The following is a 27,299-nucleotide window of genomic DNA, read 5'->3' on the forward strand; positions in this document are numbered from 1 at the left end:
CTCTCACACACAAACCAACCAATTCGAGTCGACAGCCCAGCCATCTCCTTATCTAACTCCACCCCCCCCAAACCAGTACTTCCCCTCCCCTAAATCATCCCAAGGTCAGGTACCAGACGACTAGAGACCACTCCGACAGCCCAAATCCCACTGGAATTATTCAAAAATGCCAATCCTAAACTGTTTACCCTGCCCTGCCTTGTCTTTCCCTCAGAAACCCCAATAAAAGCTCTGGCCTAGGACTTCCCCTCACTCCTATCTTCTGCCACCTGACCAAAACCTGACGCTTCCCCTGTGACCCTGAGTGGCATGTAAGACCCCTTCTATGGGACCTGAGAGTATAATAAATTTCCTTCCAAGGCTTGTTCTTGTTTCCTTATGTGGCTACAACTTTACCATACTACATCCGACACATCCATCTATAGAACAGCCACTATTAACATATAAAAGAAATTTAAGAACGCCTATCTAAAATATTATAAATTAAATACTAATCACTAGATGATTATCTGAGCCAACAGAATTGAGGTACTTTACAGCTTAAGTAACAGAAAACCTAGAGCATTCTTATTTATCTGTGATGCACAATTTTGCTCCAATTCTAATTCTACACTGACAGCAAAGCAGCTACTTATCTCTCTATATAGTCTACCCCTCACTCATTCCTCCCAAAGCAGAAGGATCATGGAAAACAACTATTAATAGGCTCTACTTCTTACCTCTAGAAAGTCCACAATAATATACATCAACCCTTCCTTCGGTTTTGTATTCTCTCATTACATCTCAAAGAGCTATAGATATACACAATACCTTAAATTAAGGCCTGGCTATGTGTACTAAAATGGCCTACAAGTACTTATTCATTTGTTTTGCCTCTTAACTAATAATTAAGACAATAAATCTCTAAGATCAACAAAAGCATACCACTAGTTAGCGAGTTCCTCTAAAAACTTTATCAAGTAATTTCATCTGTAATTACAAGAACAGCAAATAAACATAACCTGGCTTCCTGACTTTTTAAAGTAGTCTGTTATAGTATTAAATGTAGGTAAAAAGGAAAATAATTTATCACATTATATGTATAAAACAAATCCTACTTTTCACTTCACAGGCACTAAATTATTTATGAATATAGTAAAGTAAAATTTGGGGTTAGTAAAGTTAATTATTTATATTGCAATTTATATGTAAAATCCTCTTTATTTTTCAGCACGTCCCTACAAAATTTATGAACAATGAAAAGCAGCAATTCCAAATCATGCAAATAAGTTAGTAAGAAACTACCTCACATTTGAATTTTATAAACTTGACAGGTAATATCCATCATACCAAGTGACGTGTACCTATAAAACTATAGATATTGGGGTGTATTTTACTATTTGAATTTTCAGTGGTAACATTTCTCTTCACAAGTGTTATGACTTAAAATTTACATTGGATCTTAAGACTTTTTTCATAAGATGTCTCCACGTTTTAATACAAACAAGTGGGAAAATATTGTTTTTATTTGCATCATATTAAGAATTTTTAAAAAGAAAACTTCTATCAGAAAGGAAGGCAAACTAAATGGAACAAGAGTGAACAGGCACCACAGGAACAAAATGGAGATGTTTTTAAATAAACAAAAAAGGAAAGAAAAAGGTTTTGTGAGCAAATGATGTAAAGGAACAGGGCAAATACTAAAAGTGATCATACAAGAAAACTTTTCTGAAGTAAAAGAAGACTTGAACCTATTATTTAAGGCCACACAGGAAGGTTAACATCAAGAAAGATTCATGTATTGCTACTTTAAAGAAAAAAAAAAATCTTTGGGGCATCTAAGGAAAAGGCCAAGGTTCTTGTAAGGAAAAAGAATGGCTTAAGACTGACAATAATACTTCATATCCAAGACCCTGGAGCTCACAAGAAAACGTAAGCCATGGATTTTATATCCAGTCTAATCTTCAAAATATAATGGGTCTAACACCCATTATATGTCAGGAACCAGAAAAGACTTAACTATTGTTCCCATGAGATCTTCCTGAGCTCTGTAGTTGAGAATGAGCATCAGACAACCAAAAAACCTAAGAGAAGCTTTGCGACAAGGTGTGGTAGTGATTATTAAACATACCGAATTTAGAACTAACACTAAATGATGAAGTAACAGAGTTGTATATGCAAATGTTACTTGCTTCTACAACATATAGATATAATGCAATTAACAAAATGGAAAAGGGGAGAGTTTACCAAAAAAGGAATGAACTACTGATACACTGGTCTACCTAAATAAATCTCAAACGCCTCACGTTAAATGAAAAAACACCATACTCGAAAGGTTACATTTATATGGCATTTCCACTTATGTGACGTTCTTTTTTCAAAAGGAAAATCTACATATAGGAACAGAAAACAAATCAGTTGTCAGGAGTTATGTGTGGGAAGAGGATTTGATTATAAAGGTGCAGTAAGAGAAAATTTGGGGAGGTATTCAATATCGTGACTGTGGTGGCTGTTACATGATTGTATGCTTTTGTCAAAACTCATAGAACTATATCCATCCCCCTGAAAAAAGTGAATTTTACTGCATGCAAATAAGTAATAAATTTTTAAATGCCAAAATAATAGTTACCAGAGAAGAGGGAAGGGAAGCTGAAGAAGAGGTTACCAGCTAATTCCATTACTGCTCACAATAGATAATATCTTAAAAGGATGGGAACTGCTGGTGTTAGTATAAAAGTAATTTTCTAAACATAAAAATATACTAACCTCCCCCGCCTCCCCAAAACATAGCAAAGAAAATAAACATTATAAAAAAACAAAACTCAAAAGTGACAAACATTTCAAGTTTCCTCCCCTATCTAAAAGCAACTAGTGTCACCAGTTACCTGTGATGCATGTGCAGTTTTCTAAGGCATTACTTGCTTATATTTTCAAAAGGAAATAATGAGAGATAAAGCAAGAATCAATAAAAATGGTTACCTGCCAGCATGGGGGGGGGGAGTGCGAGAAGGATTGAAATGAGCCTTCTGTGAAGTACCTTCTTGTACAGCTTTAATTTTAGAATAATGTAAATATGTTTAAATGCTTTACAAAAGAAAAAAGCAATCCCGAAAAAGAAAGATAAATTTAAGTAAGTGAAACTAATGTCAATTGGGGGCCAAAACACAGAGAAAAGAATTACTATAAAGCACAGTATTTTGCATATCTATCCCTTACTGGGGTTTAGTCTAACAACAAGAAAAACTGTAAAGAAATCCTATAGTATTCAATCAATATTCTTGTTAATAATTATTTTGGTATTTTAATTTAGAATGTATAATTATGTTGTAGGACAAAGCAAATTAAAAAATCATGTCAATAGCATTAGAAACAAAGATTTTCAGAGCAAAAAAGAGATCCAAGTGTAAAATTACAAAATTTAAGTAAAACTGATTTGGAAAGTCTGCAACTTACTTTGAAATGCATTAAACAATAAGATGGATTAATAGGGGGGGCCAGTTAGTTCCGTGGTTAGAGTGCACTGCTCATAACCCCAAGGTCACCGGTTCAATTCCCACATATGCCAGTGTGCTGCGCCGTCCACAAGTAGATTGAAAACAACGATTTGACTTGGAGCTGAGCAGCGCCGCCCAACAGCTAGATGGAAAGCAATGACTTGACATGGACGCGATGGGTCCTGGAAAACACACTATTTCCCAATATTCCCCAATTAAAAAAAATTTTTTAATGTTAAAAAAAGATGGATTAATGAACAGATTTGGGATAAAGCAAACATGGCAAAATTCTAACTGTAAAATCCAGGTGGTAGACACACGGGTATTCACTGTATTAAGTCTTATGTACATTTGAAAACGTTGAGGAGGAAAACTGTTTACATTCTGTACTGTCTAAATCACCGAGAGAGAAACGCTGGGATGAATCTCAGCTCTTAACCAGCCTGTGCTTCCAACCAAAAACCATTACTACTGTGTAATCATTTTGAACATTTCGACCACTCCTCCAGAAACATCTACCCAAACTGCCAAATCACCCACAAAAAATCAAAAGATCTAGGACCAATAGACCGTTTTTCCTTATTCTGTAAAACTTACTCTCACCTGATTCCAACAGTAGGCAAATAGCAAACAATATATCTGAGATAAACAAAAATAGACTGATTAAAAACTGCTTTTCTGGTTTTGAAAAGCTGAAATATGATTTCAACTAATATATTTATTATTGACAAAGTTATACAACCTTAAAGTCATATTGAAGGATTATGAGTATCTTCAAAGCTTTATTAAAATGAGATTTTTCTCTGAATTTTTAATTAAACTCATATTAAGTTGAAAGTGTATCTAATAGTACACGAGATTAATACATTTTAAAAATCTATTTTATGTGATTGAAATACACCTTAAACCAATTTTTATTTTTTAGACTAATTTAAAATTTGTTTGAATAGAGAAAAAAGGCTGGGAAAATATACCGTAAAATGTCAACTGTAGTTTACTATGAGTGGTAGGATTCCCAATGCTTTTAAAAATATAATAGTTATGCTGTTTAATATTTCACATGATTTGTCTGATTTCCCCCTTTTTTAAAATAGATTTTATTGGGGAACAGTGTGTTTTTCCAGGGCCCATCAGCTCCAAATCATTGTCCTTCAATCTAGTTGTGGAGGTCACAGCTTACTGGCCCATGTGGGAATCGAACCGACAACCCTATTGTTCAGAGCTCGCGCTCTCACCAACTGAGATATCGGGCCACCCCTGATTTCCCGTTCTGCATTAAGAGTGCATTATACCTTGTAACTGGAAAAAAAACTCTCTTAAAAAAATCCACATGCATTTGCTGGGTATAAAAATAACTGACAGAGTTAAGGGGTAAGGGTGATTTGGAATTTCAACCACACTGAAGATAACCAACCCAAGAATAATTTAAGAAACGTCCTGGTTATATATATATGTCTAGGTCACTTTTCCCACATCCACTGGCTACTATTAAATAACATTTTTTTTCACCACCAAAAATGCCACTCCTACCATGGTTTCAGAACGTAGGTAAAGAAGTATCCAAAATCCAAGACTCACTTAGTGACTTCCACAAACACCAAGTACCGACATGCTGTACAAGCACAGAGCTGGGGGTTAGAGAAGATGTTGTGCCTACCCAACTCCACTCAGTCAACATGCTTATCCAGCACCTATTTTGTGCCCTGCATTGTTCTATGCACTGAGGATACACACAGTACTGAATAAAAAGGACGTCCAATTCCTTCGGCTTCTCTTCACAGAAGCTGTCTTTCACTGCTATACCCTACCTGGCATCTTCAGCAATTCCACCTCAGAAATCCCACCACGTGTCTTCTTAAACCTCACTAAAAACAGCCACACTATATATTATAAATGTCTCCATTTTGTCTGAGTTTATCAGCTCCTTACTGATTTCATTTCTTCCTTACCAGCCTGAACTAAAACTGTCCATTTAAATATCCCCTCACTAGTTACCTCAACTACTACAATTGTTCTTCCAACTTACCTAGCCTGTAATTTCCTATCCTGCGTCAATCATATAATTCAACTTGCCTCCCTAACCAGCTGAGTATATAGACAAAAAAGGTATTATGTATGTAAACTGCTATCACAACAAATTCAAGGTTTTAAACCTCATAGTCCCTCAATACTTTTACTTCCATGATCAATGAATATTTATTAGGTACGTGTGAGACAACAGATTAAGCAGTGAAAAAAACAAGTGTATGCTCTCATGGAGCTGACATTAAAAGGGAAGACAGATCTTAAATAATTATACATATGATGAAATGCTATGAAGGGGAAGTACAAAGTGCTAAGAAAACAGATAACAGAGGAGCCTAACTTAATATAGAGGTGTAAAGGTAGGTTATCAAGACAGGTTTCCTGAAGTAGAAATATTTATGCTCCAATCAATTCCATATTCCATCCCATATTCCTAATTTATGTTTAAGTCCCCAACTCCTTGCCCTCAGCAAAAGAACTCACCTCCTCAATCTTTCTTTGGACTCACAGGTGAGTCATCTCAACTGATACATAGGACCAAGTTTCTCCCACCCCAACGGAAACTGGACTCATCTTTCTGGAGAGTATCATGGCCATTGTATCATGAGTCTTAAAAATGTGCATGCCGGGGCCGGCAAGGTGGCTCAGGCAATTAGAGCTCCATGCTCCTAACTCCGAAGGCTGCCGGTTCGATTCCCACATGGGCCAGTGGGCTCTCAACCACAAGGTTGTCAGTTCAATTCCTCGAGTCCCGCAAGGGATGGTGGGAAGTGCCCCCTGCAACTAAGATAGAACACGGCACCTTGAGTTGAGCTGCTGCTGAGCTCCCAGATGGCTCCGTTGGTTGGAGCGCGTCCTCTCAACCACAAGGTTGCCGGTTCAACTCCCGCAAGGGATGATGGGCTGCGACCCCTACAACTAGCAACGGCAACTGGACCTGGAGCTGAGCTGCGCCTCCACAACTAAGACTGAAAGGACAACAACTTGAAGCTGAACGGCACCCTCCACAACTAAGATTGAAAAGACAACAACTTGACTTGAAAAAAAAAAGTCCTGGAAGTACACACTGTTCCCCAATAAAGTCCTGTTCCCCTTCCCCAATAAAATCTTAAAAAAAAAAAAAGTGCATGCCCTTTCTTTTGATCCAATAATTCAACTTCAAGAAATCTTTCCTAAAGAAATAGAGTGGATCTCATGCATAATAAATAGTAAAAAGAGTTAGAATCAACTTAACAATAGGAGAATAGCAATGGATATGCCTTAACATACATACAACAGAATGTGTTGCAGCCAAAAAATAAAAACAGTCAGAGCTTTTCATCTTATTGGAAAATGGTTTTAATTACATTAAGAAATACCTAGTAACAAATACATATAAATAAGTCAATAATAAAAACAGGATGTAAAAAACTGTAAGAAAAATAGAACTATGCTTAAGATATTAAAAGGTATATATATAAAAACTAGAAGCAAACAAGTTGAATTATTAATAGTGATGATACAAGATTATAACATCTTCCTTATATTTTTCTGTACTACCCTCTGAATCTTTCAAATGGCAGATTTTTCTGAATGGATTAAGAATTACTGTTTTCCACAACAGCAACACAGCTACACAAGCCTACTGGCTCCACTATCTATCCCCATTCCTTACCCTAATCTAACTCTTTACACACTGCACCCGCTTCCATCCCAACTTTAAAAGAAATTGCTATAACAAGGATTAACAACCCCTAAGCGACAAATCAGTGGACACTTCAGCTCTCCTTTTAATTGACTTCCTTGGCTTCCAACACACAATACTCCAGGATCTTCCTTCTAACTCTCTGACCATTCCTTCTCAGAATCTTTAGCTAGATTCTCCCTCCTAATATACTATAAATATGGTTCTCATGTTCCATGGTAGGCCCTCTCCTTTCTTTACGCTACTTACTTGGGGGATCATATCAATTCCCATGGCTTCAACAACTTAGATTCTGACAACTCCAAAATTCACCTACAGTTCTGCTCTCTCTCTCCTAAATGCCACTTATTTTTAGTCAAAGTTTGCTATTAATTAATCATCTCAATGTCCCACAGCAGTTCAAACATTATTCCCATCATCTGCAACTTCAAAGTCCCACTTCCCTCCAGTGTCCTGTTCAGCCACAACCCCATCTATCTGATCAACTGTCAAAGCCAGAAATCTGGGAGCCATCCTTAACTCACTCTCTCTCAACAGCTACCCTCACCACTCCCCCTTCCTAATCAAGCTGTTTTCTCTTTAACCGTCCCAAGTAGACAGCAAATCTGTCTCCTTGCTGAACTCCACTACAAAAATTAAGCCCTCAATCTAAAATCATTTTCGCCCAACTGGTCTTCTGGATGTCAGTCTGGAACCTCTCTATTACTGTGATAGTAGTACTGCCATCATGGTAACCTGTCTAAAACGCAAAGCCAATTGTTATCATTCCCTGGCTTCAAACTAGCACCTAAAAGGTAAAATGCCATTGGCATTCGCAGTCCCGCGTGATCTCTGGCGCACCCACAAAGCTCCGTGCTGCTCTCTCCTTCAGTAACAACAGCACCAAGTATGTGCAGCAGGCCTACCCAGTAAGTGCTTTAACATGAATTATTTAATCTAATTTTATGAAGCTGACACTATTATTTCCACTTAGCAGATAAGGAAACAAGTTTGTGGAAAAGTGCAAGGCCACAGAACTAATAGGTGGCAGAGCCAATATTCAACTCTCCATCTAATCAATCCCAAAATACTTCATTATATTTTTTTAGCAAAAGCAACTAATCAGCTCCTAAAACGGCTCCTCATCTTTGCAAACTCTGCTCACAGACTATCTCTGGAGGGATCCCTAGGAAATTAGTGTAAGGACAGTAATGGGTGGCCGAAGGACAGGGAAGTGAGAGAGACTTATGTTTAACTTTCTTCCTCTTCCATAGCTGTACGAGCTATGCAAGCTTTCTATGGAGGCTTCCAAATCACCCCTCCGTCTTCCAAAAGACTTGGGCACTTCCTCCGCCATACTTCTTCTGTAGTTTGCCTATGTATCTATTACTACATACATTTCATACTGTATTTAGTTGCTAACATGCTCATTTCCCTTCTAACCTGCAAACTTCTGGATGATAGGTAGCCTGTCTTGGCCAACCCATCCTTGTAAATCCTAGGATCCTAGCGCAATACCAAGCACGTCATAGGTACCCAACAAATTAAACCTCCTCCTCCTCTATTTTTTTAAAATTTCTATCACAATCTATCCCTAAGCAACAACCTCATAGCCTAACTCCTATCTCTAGCCATCTTTCACACTGCCTCACAACTGCATGTCCCCCAACCCAGTACTGTCTAAAACAGATATATCACCGCCCTACTCAAAAAGACTAAAGGCTCCCTCCCTACTACGTAGAGCATTCCACCTTAGAACTATCATGGACTCTCTAATATTTGATTCCATTGTCCTGTAAACTCTTCAATATAATCCCTCAAGTCTCCAACAGTATTGAGCCATACACCTCAGCCAAAGACACTATACATTATAGTTCCACTCCACTCATGAAACTAGTCAGGCCATTTATCAGTCTAAAATAATTTTCCCCACAAAGCCTCTCAAATTCTTCCTCTTTTTATAAGGCCTATCAAATACTACCTCCTTTCTAAATCTGTTACCTCGAGCTAGAATTAATCATTCTCTCCTCAGATCTTCCACATATTCTCTCATTCTTAAAGTACTTAGTATGTCTTAATCTAGAGGTATCCGCATATGTCTGCTCCCTACCCTGCCCTACTGTACCCTCCAAATACTGGACTAGATATACCTTGAGGGCAAGGGCTCACATTAAGCTCACTCAATGAATTTACTGAGTTTCTACTAAGTGCCAGATCCTCTACGAGGAACTATGGATAAGACAGAGATGAATAATTTCTTATTTATACGTACTCAACTGTGACAGTTACTGTTCAGTTATATTTGTTAATAAATATATTGCTTCCTTGATGCCTTTGTTCACGTTTTTCCATCTGTGTTTCCATTTGCTGCTTATCGCCAATTGAAACCAGAAGGAAAGACCTTTTAAACCCTTGTAAAGCTAGATGGGAAGAAGTCGCTTATTTTTTTCCACTCCCCTAAGAAATAAGCCAGAGAGTTAGCAAGCATAGAATGCTATTTCTATCAGCAGAAGAATTTAGAAATTGAACAGAGAGACTGGATTACTGCTGGTTTTTCCTGAATTACTGGCAGAATAGCATCAGTATTTTGTTTGAAGAGCTAAAAATACTGCACTCATAATAAAATTATAATTCTAAAAATTTTCAAATAAAAAATTTATTTTCTCTCACATTTAGAATTAACTATATCTCCACTGCCTCTCTTAGAATGCATAATTTAAAACTTGAATGAAATTCCTGAACTGAAAGTACATTCATAAGACAGACTCCTTTTAGAAATTCATCCCGACAGTCAACAATCACTAACAAGAACACAATGTAAATACCGGGGGTGCCAAAAACATGTACACAAGTGGACATTTGGTCAATATTACTCAAGCAGCAGTTCGCCTAAATCAGAAGTGTCTGGACACTGATGATAACCACTTTGGTCACCTCTTGTTAATTGCAGAAGTCAAACATGACTTGTATCCATCTTTTATTATTGGTATATATTGAGTATTATAATTTTAATAGTTTTTCTTTCTTAAAATGTGTATATATTTTTGGCACCCTCTGTATATATTCTTTAAATATGTCTCCTAAAAAAGTTATGCAAAATGCATGAGAATTTTACTTTTAAATTAATCACAAAATTTAAACAGGCTACTACTTTAGCCTAAAAAATTAAACTTACTTTGCTGAACATATCAAAAATTATGTGTAGTTTAAATGAAAATCCAAGGCAGAGAACAAAACATATTATTTCTTTCACTCAATAAAAGGAACTTCTGTCAAGTCTTATTGCTCAGGCAAGAAATACAAGTAACAATCATTATAGTCATATTCGAATTTTCCAAGGCCAACTTAGAAATAACGCATATCACAGATAAATTAAGAGGCAATTCATACCTAAATCTTGCCATTTTATGAGAAAACTTGCTGCAGTGACAATTTTTCTTTAAAAAACTGTGATCTTGGCTCCAAATATTTATTTATCTGTCCTAATCTTGGATAAACAGTGTTTAAAAGAAAATTCAATTTTAAATTAAGTATAATAAACTCTCAGATAAACATGTAACACCACAAATGAAAGGTGACTAACAGCTGTTCTTTCTGGTCCCTTCTTTACAAAATATCTCTTGATACAGTTCAATACGTCTCCAGAAAGATATTATTACCTGGCCAAAAATTATTAATAGCAACATGACTTGCTTTTCTTCCATAAATGAATTGTTCTTCCTTCCAAAAGCATGAGGTTGGACCTAGAACTTTGTTCAAAAAGTTACCAGAGAGATAGATAAAATTTAACCAAAGACATACAAAAGATTTCTCCAAGAATATACGGGAGGTAGGTGCTAATTCTCATCCATTCACTTATTCATTCACATGAATACTAGCTAAAAATTAAGTACTAGAGTTACAGAAATATAAAGTAGTCCCTTACTCTTAAATCTGTAGTTATACACCACCAATAAGCAATCAAAAACCGTATCACTATTATAATAATTCTGCCCAAATGTAAAGGAAGCATAAAAAAGGCACCATCCTATTTTGGGGAGGAGAAAGTGCCACAAAACGGTACCTCTGCACTAGAGCTTGAAGAATAATTAGTTAAGCTACTCTGATAGAGAAAGCAACCAAGAGAAGGTAAGCTATAAGGAGGAAAAGAGCCTGCATGTAACACTAGAACTATGAGCTGGCACGTCCAGTCAGAGAACTACAAACAGTATCTTATGGCACCACATAACTGTCATCTACCCCGTGCATTTTTCACAGGTGCGGATTCTGATTAGAAACAGGTCTATGGGAATATTTTCTCACCTAAAACGTTTGTTCCATCCTTCTCTTGTGGGGTCACTTTATGTTGATTGAACTCTGTTTAGCATCCTACTTTCTATTTTCTGGGGCTTATTTCTCCAAGCCTAAGCTTTCAGAAAAGTGGAAATGGAGATTAACCAAATGCCCCAGTTAGAGCTTCCACAGCTCAGGAAAGAGATGAGGTATAAAGAGCTGGAATTTAATTAAAGTAACAAAATGCGAAGTATCCTGTGAAACATTCTGTTCAATTTAGCTTTCAATTCAGTATTTTTACCTGTTAAAGTCATTTCTTAACCATTTCCACAGTTATCAACAAGTGATAAATTTAAAACCAAAATAAAGAAATTATTGAGTTTGTTTTTCTAAAAATGAAAGGGGGGGGGGCAAGTAAGAACTAAGAATTCTTTAACATCATTAGTCAGTAGGGAAATGTAAGTGAAAACCACAAGAAACCACTAGATACCTATTATAATGGCTAAAAATTTGAAATAAAAAAACATGACAATACCAAGCACTACTGGGGAGGCAGACAACTTTCATACACTGCTGGTGGGAATCCAAACTAGTACAGCCATTTTGCAAAACAATCTGGCAGTTTCTTATAAAGTTAAAAATGCACTTAACATCCCATCCAGCAATTCCACTCCTAGATATTTACCCAAGTGAAATAAAAACTCACTTACACAAAAACCTGTTCATAAATGTTTATAGTGACTATATTCCTAATTACCAAACACTGGAAACAACCCAGATGCACTTCAGATGAAGAGTGGATAAGCAAACTGCAGTTGGTGCATCCACTCATCAGTAAAAAGACTGATCTCGCAATACATGCAACAACTGGGATGAATCTCAAATGCGATGTACTAAGTGAAAGACGCCTGACTTAAAAGGCTACTACATAATATGATTCCGTTTACAAACCATTCCAGAAATGGCAAAACTAGAGACAAAAAAACAATCAGTGGTTGCCAGGGGCTGGAAATAGGGAAGATTTGTCTACAAACGGGTATGGAGGAATTTGGGGTGAAGTTATGGAACTGTACTATATATTGATTGTACTGGTAGTTACATGACCATGCACATCTGTCAAAGCTCACAGACCTGCAGGCTAAAATTGGTCAATTTTACTATATGTAAAATATATCTAATTTTAAAAATAAAAGAAAAAAAGAATGAGGGATCCTGGAAACCAAGAGATAAGACAGAAAAACTAAAAGGAGGTAGTCTTCTTGAAGGAGCCTGCTAAGAAGTCGTAATCACAGAACAAGCTCAAACTGGCCCTACCCTGTTTCTAACAAGATACTGACCTCTTTTTCAGACAACAGAGCAAAACCACAAGTCATGCAGCCGAAGCATGCACAGAACAGAGAATTTTGACCTCCAGTATACCTGGAACCAGTTTCTCCCCTACCCCAGAACCAAAGGACCAGGACATGACCAGGACTTAAATGCCAGAATCCTTTCAGATGCGAAGTGTTGACTGTCCAGAAAGAACCAGGAAGACCTGGTGCTGAAATCCCTTACCCTATCTTACCACAAATGGCCAAGTTCCAAAGCCCTCCTATGGAAACCTGCCCTGCCAGCACTTCCACATACCAGCCTGTTCCCCTTAAATCTGGTCCCAAACCCTGGATGAGGGAGACAGACTTGAGCTTTGCTTCCTGTCTCCCTGCAATAAAGCTTTTTTCTTTTCTCAAAAGCCAGTGCCATACTATTGGCTCCTGTGTGTGTCAAGAAGTGAGCCCACGCTCGGTAACAAAGTTTTAGGATTTTATCCTCGAAGTCACAGGTGTACTAAATGATCTAAAGAAGGGGACAGTCACAGTTCAGTTCTGTATTAGAAAGAACACTGACAATAACTATAGACCAGAGTGAGAGGAAAACGGGGAGCAACTGGGAGACCAATGAAACAACCACCTCAGTAATTTAGGGATACATTACCAAGACCTAACAGGGCAGAGATTGTATAGATGGACAAAGAACATAAAAGCAGGAAATTCTCAAGTTTCTAGCACTCGTGAACAACTAATCAAGCTAATATTGAGAAAAGGATTTTAAACAAGCTAAATTTAAATGCCCAAGGGACATTCAAATGCAAACATCGGGTTAGATATATTGGTCCAGAGCTCAAGGGAATAGCCTAAGATGTAGTGTAGATCTGAGATTCATCAGGGTATTTGCAGCCATGAAAATATAAAGTCAAGATCATGCAAAGGTAGAATATGCAGAGTGAAAGGTAAAGAGAACCCTGGGAATCATTCTGCACAACACCAGCATTATGGGGTTGATGATATAACGTTGAATATAGAAAGAACTGGCTTACTGAGTATGCAGCAGAATTAGAAATGGTTACAATCACGTGCCTATTTTACTCTACATCTCTAAACCACTTTAGGCTTCTCTGATTTTATGTTTGGCTTGATCACCCTGGAAAAACTGAGGCAGTTAAAAAGTTATCACTGAATTCCAAGGTTTCACTTTCTACTTTCCATATTATTGACATTAAAAATATTCAGCAAATAAAGAGGAATAATCTACTGAATATACTTACTTTGCCAGTTAAACACAGAAGCAGTAAGAGGGGTTAAATGATCCACTTCAAATACAGGGCAACTTACTCATACAGCCCAGTAACTTTATCTTGGTAGGTGAACAAATGATTCCATGGATGCTTTAAAGGATCTCTGATACCACAATGAAGTTATCAGTAAATACCATAGGATACAGCCAATGATTCTAGGTAATTAGTTCTTAACCAGAGATATGCACCAAAATTCTCCAAGGAGCTTTCTCAAAATGCATGTCTTGCTCAGGCTCTACTTCTAAAATTCCTGATTCAGGAACATTCGGGGTAAAGCCCAAGCTACTATATTTTTTTTTAACAGTCCCATAGTGACTCTGATGTGTCTCTCTCTCTGTCTCTGTCTCTCTCTCTCCCCCAATTCCAAGTTGTAAAGCAATGACATAAAAGTTGGTTTCAGGATCTACATGGAGCTCTAACTGTAAGCTTCTAAACCACATGCTAATCCCTGGGAATTGCCTCCTACTGAGAACACACAAACATACATTTCCCTGATCTAAACCTGAAATTCTAAGCCCCAACCCCTGTAAAGCACCATGAATTTTTTGACTTTGGTTAACTAGCTTCTCAAAATTCAGAAAAAGACGGTGTAAGGAAAGGCACGGAAAATGAGTCACGGTCTATTGTTTAATTCCAATTCTCCATTTTAGGGACAAAAGTACCAGAAAGACTTGATTAATTTCACGAATTCAAGTGTTAGCTTCAACTAGTATTTAACCAAAACAAGATCTAACCTGCTATACTGGAATATTCAGATTCCACTTCTCCAGTTACCAAAATTTCCAAGATTCCAATTACATCATAAACATTATGAATCCAAACAAAAATAATCACCCAAGAATACCAAACAATTTTCCCATCAAAATTTACACTTACCCATCTCTTCCCTTACTGACAATTTTTACTTCAAAATAATAAATCCCACAGGCTGCTGGTATCGGATGTGTGGCACGAACTGACGCTGCATCTTTTGGGGTTTTGCCATGACCTGCATACAAAACAGAAAGGAAAAAAAAAATCAAATGAGATATTCAAATGAAAATTGTAACAAATAATTCAGGAACAAATATGGCTTTTAGAATGATATATACATTTATGCTCCCATCAGCATAAATAATTAAAGCCTAATGAAACATTTATCATAATTAATCCAATATGCAAAATAGCCAAAGTTAGCCATGGAACTCTTCACACATTACCAATTTTAATAAAATTTCAGAATCTGAACACACAGAACCTAGCAGTCCTTTGTGAAAATTAAAGTATTTCAGAGTAGACTATATTTTTAAGAGGAAAAAAAAGGCTGCATTTGAAGAACATAATGAGAATATGACCTTAACTTTATTAACCGAAATTTACATATCATTTATAAAATGTTTCCTAAACAACACTCTTGCCAAATGGCCTGCTTTTTAAGCCAGAAGCATCTGTATCATAGAGTACATTAACTTAAATTTTATACAATTAGAATGAACTGGCAAAACAGCCTTTTTACTTTAAGAATTTAGAATTTTGATCTTTGACATATCATCAAAAAAAGGCTGATCCATGAAATTTCTTTGGTCAATTACGGCCTGAGAACTGTATCTAATCTCTAGTTGTTTCTTTTTAAAGAAAGAAACATAGCACCATACCATTGCTGACATTGTTAGGAAGTGTTAGATGATGACTTTTAAACTTTCTAAACTAGCTATTACACAATTTTAATCCCAGAGGGTTTCCTTTACTGACAATCATCTCCCTTGTCCCTTGTCCAAGACACAAATTACCTGGAAAGCTACCATGTGAACACAATCAAGTCAGCAAGACAAAATACGCCCATAAACTACAGAAGAATAAAGACAAAAGCTGAAGTAGCTGGTCAGAAAGTACTCAAAGAGAGTGAGACAAGTCTCCACAACTCCCAAAGAGGCTGTATGAGAAACAATACTCTAAATCATTACTCAGGTGTTTTAGTTAGATATGCTTTACCCAATACAAACTTACATCATTAATCCTTCAGTCACACTATAACAATACCTTCATGGGTAGCAGAATTCCCCTCCTCAAATTTACCATGATTGTTTTAAAACTAAAAATCTTCTTTTTAGTTAAAAATTATATCTTAGCCATATAATAACCATCACAAACTAATGAGATTATATCTTCCCTCACCATACACTTCATGAAATTACTAATGCGTACCCTATCATTAAACAGTTAAGTTTACACTTGCAATGCAAATTAGTACATGTTCACATGGCCCAAAAGAAAGTGAATGAACTCAGCCATGAAAACGTGTGTTCACAGATGCCTTAAGTAAATGTGTCATGAGCAGAAGTAACTGACCACTGGGAGGGGAAAAACTTGGCTAAGAAGATAAAAATCGAAGCAGCAATATACAGATGCTGCTAAAACTGCTTTAACATAGGTAGGTAATAGATTTACACTAAGCTAAGCAGAAAAAAACAATAGCAAAAATCTGAAGGACACCATTCACTTTTTAAAAAATGGACATTCAATAAATTATGGTTTCAGCGAAACATCTTTTTCTTAACAAATAACTTTTTTCAGTAAAAATGTTAAAATAATTGAGTTGCCTGGGAAAAGGTCATATAAACTAAATGCATTTTTAAAAGTTAGACAGTTAAAACTAATCCAAAGAAAATCCTGATTAATCCTGGAATCCTAAGACAACTAGCTTTTATATTTGGTTTTGGGTTTTTTGGAAGGGAAGTGACCGAAATTTTTAGGGATAAAGTAATTTCAAGGTATACTTAATAATAAAAAATGATAGTTAGCATACATTTAATACTACGTTCTAAGAGCACTATATTTACTAACTTATTTAACGTTCATAACAATGTATGAAGTAGGTATTATTTTTATTTCACAGCTGAGAAAACTAAGGAAAGATAAAGAAACTCGCCCAAGGTCATACTGCTGTGTGAGAATTCCAAACCAGGATTTGTGCTGGGATTTAAATTCAAGAAGCCTGATCTAGCACAGCTCTGAACCCACAGGAAGGATTTCATAACAATGAGCATTCTGGGATCACTTCACATGTGTTCCTATCTCCTATCCTTGCTACTTCTATGGGAAAAGAGAAAGGAAATATCTAGGATAAACAATCTGTAAATAATAGGTGCTTTTGTATAGATTTTTTCTCATTCAACATCTGTGCAGTAGGTATTATTTAACCTCATTTTTAAAAATGGAAAAATTTTAGAGGTTATATAACTTGCCCCAAATTAGTAGAATCATGTGTTAAATCTATGTATAAATTAAGATCCCCTACATTTTTCTGTTATGCAAAAATAACTGTAAAAAACTATACAATCATAATTCTTCAAGTTCCATTACATTCATTATGCTCTACTAAAACACTGTAGAAAAAATTCTGTAAATGTTCAAAGGATCTGGTTCATTTCTAAATTAAATTTATATTTAAAGACCTAGGAAAAAGTTTAGATGTAAGGTTAATAGGATTCATACGGTACTATTTCTTGGAAGAGACTAGTACTATCAGAGTAAAGGGCCTATTTCTAATAACGCTAATCAGCAGGAAGTTTATTACCTTAAATTCTGTGGTGACCAAAAAACCTCACACTACCAAAGTATAAACTTTTCAAAAACACAGTCTTCAATGTTAAGTGTTTTCTACATGGTTCAGGAAAAAAATACATTTATTGCTTCAAAACTCTAAGGCTAGCAAGGTTAGCTCTTTCTATTTCAACAAGCTGTAGATGTATTTCATTGAAATGGAAAGGGTGTGAAGAAGGCCCATCCCCATCCCCCTCCACGGTCCGACGTGTGGCCAAGTGCCTTTCCGGGAAGAAAAATCAGCCTTCCATGTACCACCATCCCTTAGCACAACTAAAATTCCTTCTTAAAAGCCTTCCATTTAGCCTAGGAAAAAGATAAACTTCCTGAAAACCTTGTTTGATCTCGCCCTCCCCCTGAATTTTTCCACCTCCTCCCTCTGCTCCAGCCATGCTTGCCAGGCCAGCCTTGCCCAAGCGATTCCCTGACTGGAAAGCTCTACCCTTCCCTCTCAGCCTGGTTAGGTCCACTCATCCTTGAAATCTTAGCTCAAGTTTTACTTCCTCAACTATTCTCTCTACTCTCTCTGCCTTGGTCTAACCTCTTTTTTATTATATGTCCTCACAGCAATATGTATCTTTCCCATATAACATTAACACACTTCACACTTACTTGTGATTATTTTACTGTTTTTGCATTTTGATTCCTGGACATTTTTACATTTAATTCCTACTGACATCCACCCTAACTTCCATCATTCCCTCCTGGAGCCACACTCTGGATTCTGACATCACCTGAAACTATTCCACCTCAAAAATATTAAATTCTCATGAAGTCTGTTGTGCTACAAAACACACTTCTTGAATACAAATTACTTCATATGCACTTGATAAATACAGGAATGATGTCGGCATAAGTCATTGAGCTCATAACGCAACTTTTCCCAATACCGTGTTTCCCCGAAAATAAGACCTAGCCAAACCATCATTCTAATGCGTCCTTTGAAGCAAAAATTAATATAAGACCCGGTCTTATTTTACTATAAGACCAGGCATAATATAATACCAGGTCTTATATTAATTTTTGCTCCAAAAGACGCATTAGAGAGATAGTCTGGCTAGGTCTTATTTTCGGGGAAACGGTACATTAATGAATTAGAGAGAAAAATTTAGCAATATACAAAAGGCCCTACGTCAACAAGGCTGGGAATCCTACAGAAGTGCATTCCTATAATGTCCAATGTTTAGTGGCTTCAGGAACTGCTACACTTCCCATTATATTAAGCCATTTTGGGAAATGCACTTTGACCTGCAGTACAGGTCAAAAAGTGCTAAGATATTTCCTCTTTGTTTGTATCAGTATGGACTCACGCATATTTATTTTAAACCTTGGGTTATAATTCAATATTACTTTGTTGCTCAAACTGTTCCCCCCTTAACTATTGGGAGACTTTGCAGTTGGCTCCTCTGGTACTCTGACATAATTCTAACACCTGTCGTTTCATTTGTTTGTTACTTTATGGCTCTACAAGATGCTAGTGGCTCATCATCTATGTTTCCTGCCCCAACCAAGAATCAGCCATTTCTCCAAGGAGCCCTAGCTCTTTTCACTGGCAAATGGCATTAGAACACAAGCTCAAGGTACTACGTAAACTCATTGTTACTGGGGTAACAATTGACAGGTCCTCTCATTGACAAGCGCAAAGAAATACGTGTGTATACTAAACCCCTGTATGTACACATACCTGTATTTCCATAGGTAATCATCTGTGCTGGTATTGAACTAAACCTAAGTTCATACTGATGTCTCCAACTCTAATCTATCATCACATGATCACTCTAACCTCCTCCCTTTCCTTATCTGTAAAATTCTACTCCAGTGGTGAGAAACCTAGCTCCTACCATCTGCCATCCATTTCTTTAATTGTTCGGTTCCAGTATAAGTGTATAGCAGTATCAGAACTGTAAACTCATATCCATGGAATACAACTTTATCAATGAGTTCAGTTATATATATATATATATTTTTTATACCTTTCGTTTTACACTCTACCGATTTCCAAAGTTACTTAGGTCAGCACCTTTCCCCTCCCCTTTTCTTAGGCTGTTTTATACATTTGTAAAAGCTTTTGTGATCAGTTCTGCATTCTATCCTGGGACTTCCCCCTCCCTTCTAAAGGATTTTTTAATTTGCATATATTAAAGTTCACTCTTCATGCTATAAAAGTCTATGGGCTTGATACAGTGTCATTTTTCGACAATTACAGTATCATACAGAAAATACTTTCATTGCCCTAAAAAAATCCTGTGCTCTGTCAATTCTACCCTTTCTCCCTCCCCTCAAGCCCTTGATAACCACTCATCTTTTTACTATCTCTATAGTTTTGCCTTTTCCAAAATGTCATATAATTGAAATCATACAATATAATATCTTTTTAGACCGGCTTCTTTCACTTAGCAGTATGCATTTAAGTTCCATTGTCTTTGCATGGATGGATGGCTCATTTATTTTTGTCACAGAATAACATTCTATTGCATGGATGTACCACAGTTTATTCACTGAGTGAAAGACATCTTGGATGCTTGTTTTGGGTGATGATGAGAAAACTTGCTATGAACATCCACGTGCAGGTGTTTGTGTGGGCATAAATTTTCACATCCCAGTTTCATTTCCCAGTTAGTTGGATAAACACTGAGGAGCTCAATCACTGGATCATATGGTAAAACTATGTTTAGCTTTGTTAGAAACTGCCAAAGCATCTTCCAAAGTGGCTGGACCATTTTGCATTCCCACCAGCAATGTCTGAGAGTTCCTGCTGCTCTGCAGCCTCACCAGCAATGGGCATTTTCAGGTTTTCTTTGGATTTTAGCCATTCTAATAGCTGAAGGTATGTATTTTCTCCCTTTTAAAAAAAAAGTGAAAAGGGCTAAACCCTGACTCAGACTTTTATTTTTGAGTAGACCCATCAAGCACTCACATCACTAAGAATGAAGCCCAAACCTCAGGGCTTAAGGATGTGAAGGATCAGCAGCCTGGGATATTGGGCACAAATGCCAGTGGAAATTTAACTGGGCTTGTATTTTATTAAGACTGTTATTTTTGCAGGGCTCTGGTTACGAAGTTCCACAGGTTTTAAGTGGTCTGCCCGAGACCTACTTTTCCCATAAGCCCTGCTACTTTTAGAGTGCAATTCTGTGGAAAACATGAGATTTTTCCAGTAACACATTTTTGGCATTATAGCAGAAATACCTATACTCTCCTCTAGGACGCACCATCCTCTCCTCTCCCCTTTCTAATGACTTCACTTCTTCACTTCACTCCTCTCCAAAAAAGGGAATTCCAATTCCCTGGACACTTTCTGGGTTTGTTTTCTCCTTTTTCCTCTTCCAGGAGGGGCTACATGCTAATCACTTAAAAGCCCCCAAATAGCCTTGACTTCCCTCACATGCCTGTCCTTCCATCATGCCCAACCAGCAAAACAAAAGCCTTAGATCAATACCTTCTCTTCTCCTGCACTTAGGCCTATGATGAATAAAGTCTAAGGATCTTGCCAATAGCCACTGCTATGTACTCAAGATGTCAGCGGGGCTCCCCCACTGCTACCAACAATATACGCAGGAACCTTCGTTTACTGCCCATTCCCCACGGTGGCTCGTCCACTTCACATTTTAAGTCCTCTGCTTGAACTCAGTGAGCAAACTACCCTGCCCACTTTATCATAACGCGAGACTTAAATGGGGTGCACCATTATACGAGGTCAGACAACTAAGTTCGTGAATTCGTCCTAGAAAAAGTGCTACATCCCTCATTGCTGACTATGACTACAGTCATCTTCCAAGTCCTCCCCTTGGGAAGCTGTGCACTGATGCCAGTGCCTACTCCACCCTTCAAAGCAATTGTGGAACTCTTTTTCTGGAATGGCCATCAGAGCTGTCATTGCATTACCCTTGATGTCCTGAATGTCATCAAAATGTCTTCCTTTCAATATTTCCTTTATCTTGGGGGTAAAGAAAGAAGTCATTGGGGGCCAGATCAGGTGAGTAAGGAGAGTGTTCCAATACAGTTATTTGTTTACTGGCTAAAAACTCCCTCACAGACAGTGCCGTGTGAGCTGGTGCACTGTCGTGATACAAGAGCCATGAATTGTTGGCGAAAAGTTCAGGTCATCTAAGTTTTTCTTTGTTTTTGTTTTTTTAAGGAGGGCGCCACTCACAGTGGCCCATGACGGGATCAAACCAGCAACCTTGGTGTTATCAGCACCACGCTTTAACCAACTGAGGAACCGGCCACCCTCCAGGTCATCTAATTTTTCAAGCAGCCCTTTCAGCACTTCCAAAGAGTAAACTTGGTTAACTGTTCGTCCAGTTGGTACAAATTCATAATGAATAACCCCTCTGACATCAAAAAAGGTTACCAACATCATTGCAACAGGTTGCAAACTTAATTGTCCGACATCATATATGGTCACATTCTATTCTCCACTTTCCTACACAAACTGGTCTGTGTCCACACCAGTCTTCACCTCTTCCGCTATTATCCGAGGAACATTGTACTCTCTCTTCAACACTAACCATCCTATGCTCCTGAACCCCTTTCCTCTCTCCAAGCCCTGTCAGCCTCCCAAGCTTATATTTTCATTCTTTCCCTCTATATTCTCCTCCTAAATCTATAAGGGCACAGTATCCCAAAAATGTTTACACTTTTCATAAAATATATGCTGCTGTGCTATAAATCACTGTTAGTAATGCACTGGGGTTGGTGGTGAGCATAATGAAAAATTTTAAAAGCTTTCAGGTAATAAAAACAGGTATGGTTTACTACATATGTTAAAATGTTAAGTTTTGTAGACATTAGGACTCCATGCCTTGCACTAACATACTCTCATCTAACTTGTCACTTCAGTTTTACCCACACAATCAAACTAAAACGAGACTTAGAAATGATACAATAGTCTCTAAGAGTACTTTCCAAATGTGTTTTAGAGAGAATTTTGATTATGTGGCTTTTCATCTTACATGCTGACATTAGAAGCTAATCGCCAGGTACAATATGAACTCCACTATCAGCCAACCATTAAAAAAAATCCTGCCTTAACCTCCATCCTTCTCCAGGTATTGCCTACTCTCTCATCTGTACTTCTCAAGAGTAATCTGTATTCACTATTCTCTCTGCTTGGTCTCTTCCGTTTATTCTGATTTTTGCCCCCATTACTCAATTCAAACCCTTCTACCTAAGGTCACAATGATCTCCTTTCCAAATCCAGTGGAAAACTTTCTGTGCCTATCTCACTAAACCTATCTGTTGCATTTGACACTAAAGATCACTTCCTCATTTCTGATACTCCTCTGCTCAGCTTTCTGTGACACTACACTCTCCTCTGTCCACGTACCTCTTAACTATTCATTCTTGGGCTCCATCTGTCATGCAGGGTTCCATATATGGCCCCCTGCTCTTCTCACTTCACTTACTCTCATACACTCTCTGAGTTTCAACTACCACCTAGAGGTGACTCCCAAATCAGTCATGACCTAGATCTCTCCCAAGTCAGGTCGATTATGGTTCATGCCAACCTTCCCAGGAGCAATTGCCTCACACACTGTCCCTACTGATAGAAGTGGAGCCCAGACTATCCTTGGGCCAGGAGGATGTTCTGTATTTCATAACTACCCTCACACCTCTACAGCTGATTCAACAAAGGTTTGCACTTGAGTGAAGGCCACCAATTCACACCACAACATATAATGAAAAACTCCACCCAACTAAGAAGGATGACAGTTAGCTAGGCCAATCTGGTAAGTCTCTCAGGAATTTGAAACAGGAAGGAAAGAATAAGCCAGTTGATGGGGGAAAGAAAAAAGAAAACCAGGAATTAATGACTGTAGCTGAGTCACTCTAGCAGCAGAATAAAGTGAAAAGTCATGAATTCCATCTGTTGTGATAACTTGGAGCCACCTTAACTCCAGAAGACCTGTTTCTGTTCTTTCTGTACGGCTTGCTTCTTTGGCTTCTTCTGGTTTTCACAGTCAGACCACATGGTTAAGATTCCGACTTTTACTTATCTCCAAATATATTGTAATATTTCTTTGCAATCATTATTTGGTTCCTAGTTCACTGCAAGAACCTACCAGAGCTAGAAACCCAAGCATCAGCCTTGATTTCTCTCTCCATCATTCCATCACATCCCGTCAATGTTACTTTAAAACATCACAAAAAATTACCTGCTCTTCTCCACCTCTACCACTGACCAAGTTCAGGTCCTTATTTCTATATGGTCTGCTGCAACAGCCTTCCAAATGAGCTTGCTTTTTTCAGTTTTGTACAATTTGAATCTATCTCCTAATTAGTAGTATAAACTCAACAAAAATGAAAATACGAGCCAATCACTTCCTATTTAAAATCCTTCGATGATTCCTCATCTCCTACAGGATAAGATTTAAGCTCCAAAAAAAAAGAAAAGAACAAAATTAAAATATAAAAGATCTAAGCTCAATAAAATATTCTATAAGGCCTCTCACAATCTTTCTCCAGCTTCTCCTTGTCACAGTTAAATCCCAACAACCCAAAACTGCTTACACATACAACACTTACAATAATTCTTGTACACAAACATATACAACAATTCTCTATGCTTTTTCTATTGTGAGGCCCAGCCCCTCCTCTTCCCCTGAGCCTGACCACTGGCCTCATCCCCTCCAAAAGCTGTCCCTGACCCACCAACTTCATCCCTTCCAGTGTCCGTCTGGGGCAGATGCTCCTCCTGTCCTCCATGTTACTCTTGAAACACTTCCTTACTCCACTCACTGTTTTATGTCCTTTGCGCTCTGAATTCAAAGACAGTATCATGCATCTTGGAGTGCCCAGAACCTGGCACAAAGTAAATAAACTTTCACTAAAAGCTTCTTGAATAAATGAATGAATGAATAAGTAAACATAAATTGTCCAGCAGAACATCTGCCCTCAGCAACTGCTCAATAAATGTATCACTACTATTGTCTATTTTTCTGTAAATATGATTATTAGACTCGTCAGAGTCTTGAAGTTGTCAACTGGCATTTTTAAAGCTAAATTTCCCAAAATTTTGCAAAGGGATCCCTGGAAAAAGCTCAGCTTGGTTTTTAAATTCCTTGATTTTGAGGAGCATTTTTATATCTTTTGCTTTATAAAGCAAATAATTGTTATAAGACATCTGTACCGGCAGGCACACAAGCTAATATTTGTTGAGATATCTGTTCAACCTTAAGTGCAATAAATCAGATAAGCAATTAAATTCAGGAAGTGCTAAAAGTCTAATGATGATAATATTGAAGGGGAGGGGAGTTAAGCACACCAAACGTCAACCTATTTGGTTATATACTGTTAATAATGTCCAATTAAAAAGTGCAATTCCCTATTTCATTGCTTCCTATCATTTCAAACGTTCACTTATCTTGCATTTCTTCTAAGCTGCCCTAAATCAGTACAATCAAGGTGTCTGGACTTTTCCATGGCATTAGTGTGCTCCAGGCAACACTTTTCCCCAGAAGTAAGTTTAATGTCAACTATTCTTCCAAAAGTTCTAAATGTGATCACTGATTTTACATATTTGAGATAATTAAGTCTCATACAAATCGAAATAGGCAATACAGTATAGTGGAAAGAACACTAAATTTAGAATCAGTGAAAATTAGTTTTCAATCCTGGCTTATTTGTGACTGGGAAAATCTAACCTCCAGGTGCTCCCACTTTCCTTCTCACATATGAAATGAGAATTCCACCACCTTGTCCAAATTCACTTGTATCAAAATGCTTTGTAAAATATCCAAGTAGGGATAACTTCACAAATATAAAAATGCAATCTGTAACTGAAATATTTAGACTAATCAAATCCACTGTCATATTCATTAAAATGCTTTAAGTTGAAATAAGTTATCATTGTAACTAAGTCTAAACTTGTCACATTTGTACTTATTCAAAGCTGACAAAAATTTTTAAAAATAAAAGGAAAGAAACATGCCCGGAGTATATCAATAGCTAGTGTGCGACTCCTAAGCAAAAGGTCTTTTTAAAAATTTTAACATATAGTATACACACCCTGCTATTCCTCTGCATTCCAAACAACTTTGTTTGCCTGGCATTGTTTAATATTAATCCCTTTAAATCACTTAAGGAATATACTGCTTCCAATTTACTAGAATAACCTCTTAAAATCAGAATAATGGTCAGAGCAAAAGAAACCAAGATACTTCTATTTCAATGGTAAGAAAAGCCTTCATTCTGGAAAATAATTACCATCAATACTTTGAAATTCTGTAATATGTAAGCATACCTTGTGAACAGTAGTTTTACTGTTAAAATTGTCTCAAAATGCTTGGATAAAAACAATGCAGTGCAATGACAGGTTAAATAAAATTCACTCTTCTTATTTCATTACTTCAAAGTTTTATTACCCACTACCTATGACACTTCCCCTTTGCTCCCTTCCCTTATTACTGGGACAGAGTTGCTCAGTACTTTTGGTGTGGTCCACTCAGAAGGCACACAGAAAAACAACAGGAAAAAAACCACCCAATACATTAAAATAACAAGACAAGAGGAAGAGGCAGTAGAAGGGGGAAAAAAGAGACTGTATTTGTGACAAGGGGGAAGGGAGAGACAAAGGGGAGATAGAAGAGACGGACAGAAAAGAAAAAGGATGACAAACAACAAAATCTGTTCTTCCGGAAATAATGGTTTATGTTTATAAAAGTGAAGTTTCCAGAAAATGAATCTTAGTGTTACACAACAGAAACTAATAAAGAAGCCAACAGGAAAAATAATTGAGACAGCAGTGTCATAAATATTCCAAATTTCAACCAATTTCACATACGCATGTGCTTTGACCCAAATCATCAATTTCATGTAAAAGGAGTTGGTAAAACTAATCAAGTCATTTTACAATGCTAAATAAACTGTAATCATGAATCTTAGCTATCATGGAAATTCAAAGCTGGAAATTTCCTCCCCAACTATCCAGCTCAACTCCCTCATCACTCAGAGGAAGAAACTGAGGCCCTGTTTTGTAACATGTCTAAAATCACAAATGACTGCAGGACCCAGGAAAGCTAGGATTCTTTGTTCAATAATCTTCTGTATCTTCTACCTCTGGTTTTATAAGCTAATTATTAACCATCAACCATAAATTTAAAAAGTTTTGTCAAGACTAACAAAAACCTTTCTGATGGCCAGATCAGAGGTAAACACTATAACGTACCTAGCACTGTTCACACAAATTAAAACACAAAATTAAATAAATAATAGCTTTCACAGGGTATAAACAAAATGTCATAACGAGGAAAATCAAAGGTCCAATATTTTGAAATTTTCAGCCATTTAGACTAAGGAGCATATTTAAAATTGAAAGTTCTTCTCTCCATCTATGGTATGGATAAGAAGAAATATTCAACAAGGCCTATTTTTGTGCGTGATTCCTTGCAGCCAAATCATTTGGTAAATTTCTGTCGCCATTCTCCTTTCTGATTAAACAGTAACTTATTTATCAAGGCTGTTCTCAAATTTCAGTCCGGTATACTTTAAGAATTTAACCACAACGGTTGTTTATACCCTCCATATCCTGGTCACTACGATCTGATTAAGACCCTCCCTTTGTAGCCAATCAAAATGAGGCTGCTTTGAATGTAAAAGCTCCTGATTCAGGTTTGGGGCCTAAAAAACTGGATTTGTTTCCAGACTGACCGATACGTTGGATTGTTCCTTC

The 27,299-nt window shown here is 37.2% G+C and overlaps 1 protein-coding gene across 1 annotated transcript in view; it reads right to left on the reverse strand.

Annotated features, from left to right (window-relative positions):
• The window catches only part of RANBP9 (RAN binding protein 9), an 81,862-nt gene that overhangs the window by 52,902 nt on the left and 1,661 nt on the right, over positions 1–27,299 (reverse strand). The window contains exon 2 of the mRNA XM_081055036.1: positions 14,921–15,032. Coding sequence (XP_080911162.1) covers positions 14,921–15,032 — 112 coding nt within the window. The remainder of the gene's footprint in view (positions 1–14,920; positions 15,033–27,299) is intronic.

This window comes from Rhinolophus hipposideros (genome assembly GCF_964194185.1).
Source record: "Rhinolophus hipposideros genome assembly, chromosome: 8".
Taxonomy (NCBI): Eukaryota; Metazoa; Chordata; class Mammalia; order Chiroptera; family Rhinolophidae; genus Rhinolophus; species Rhinolophus hipposideros.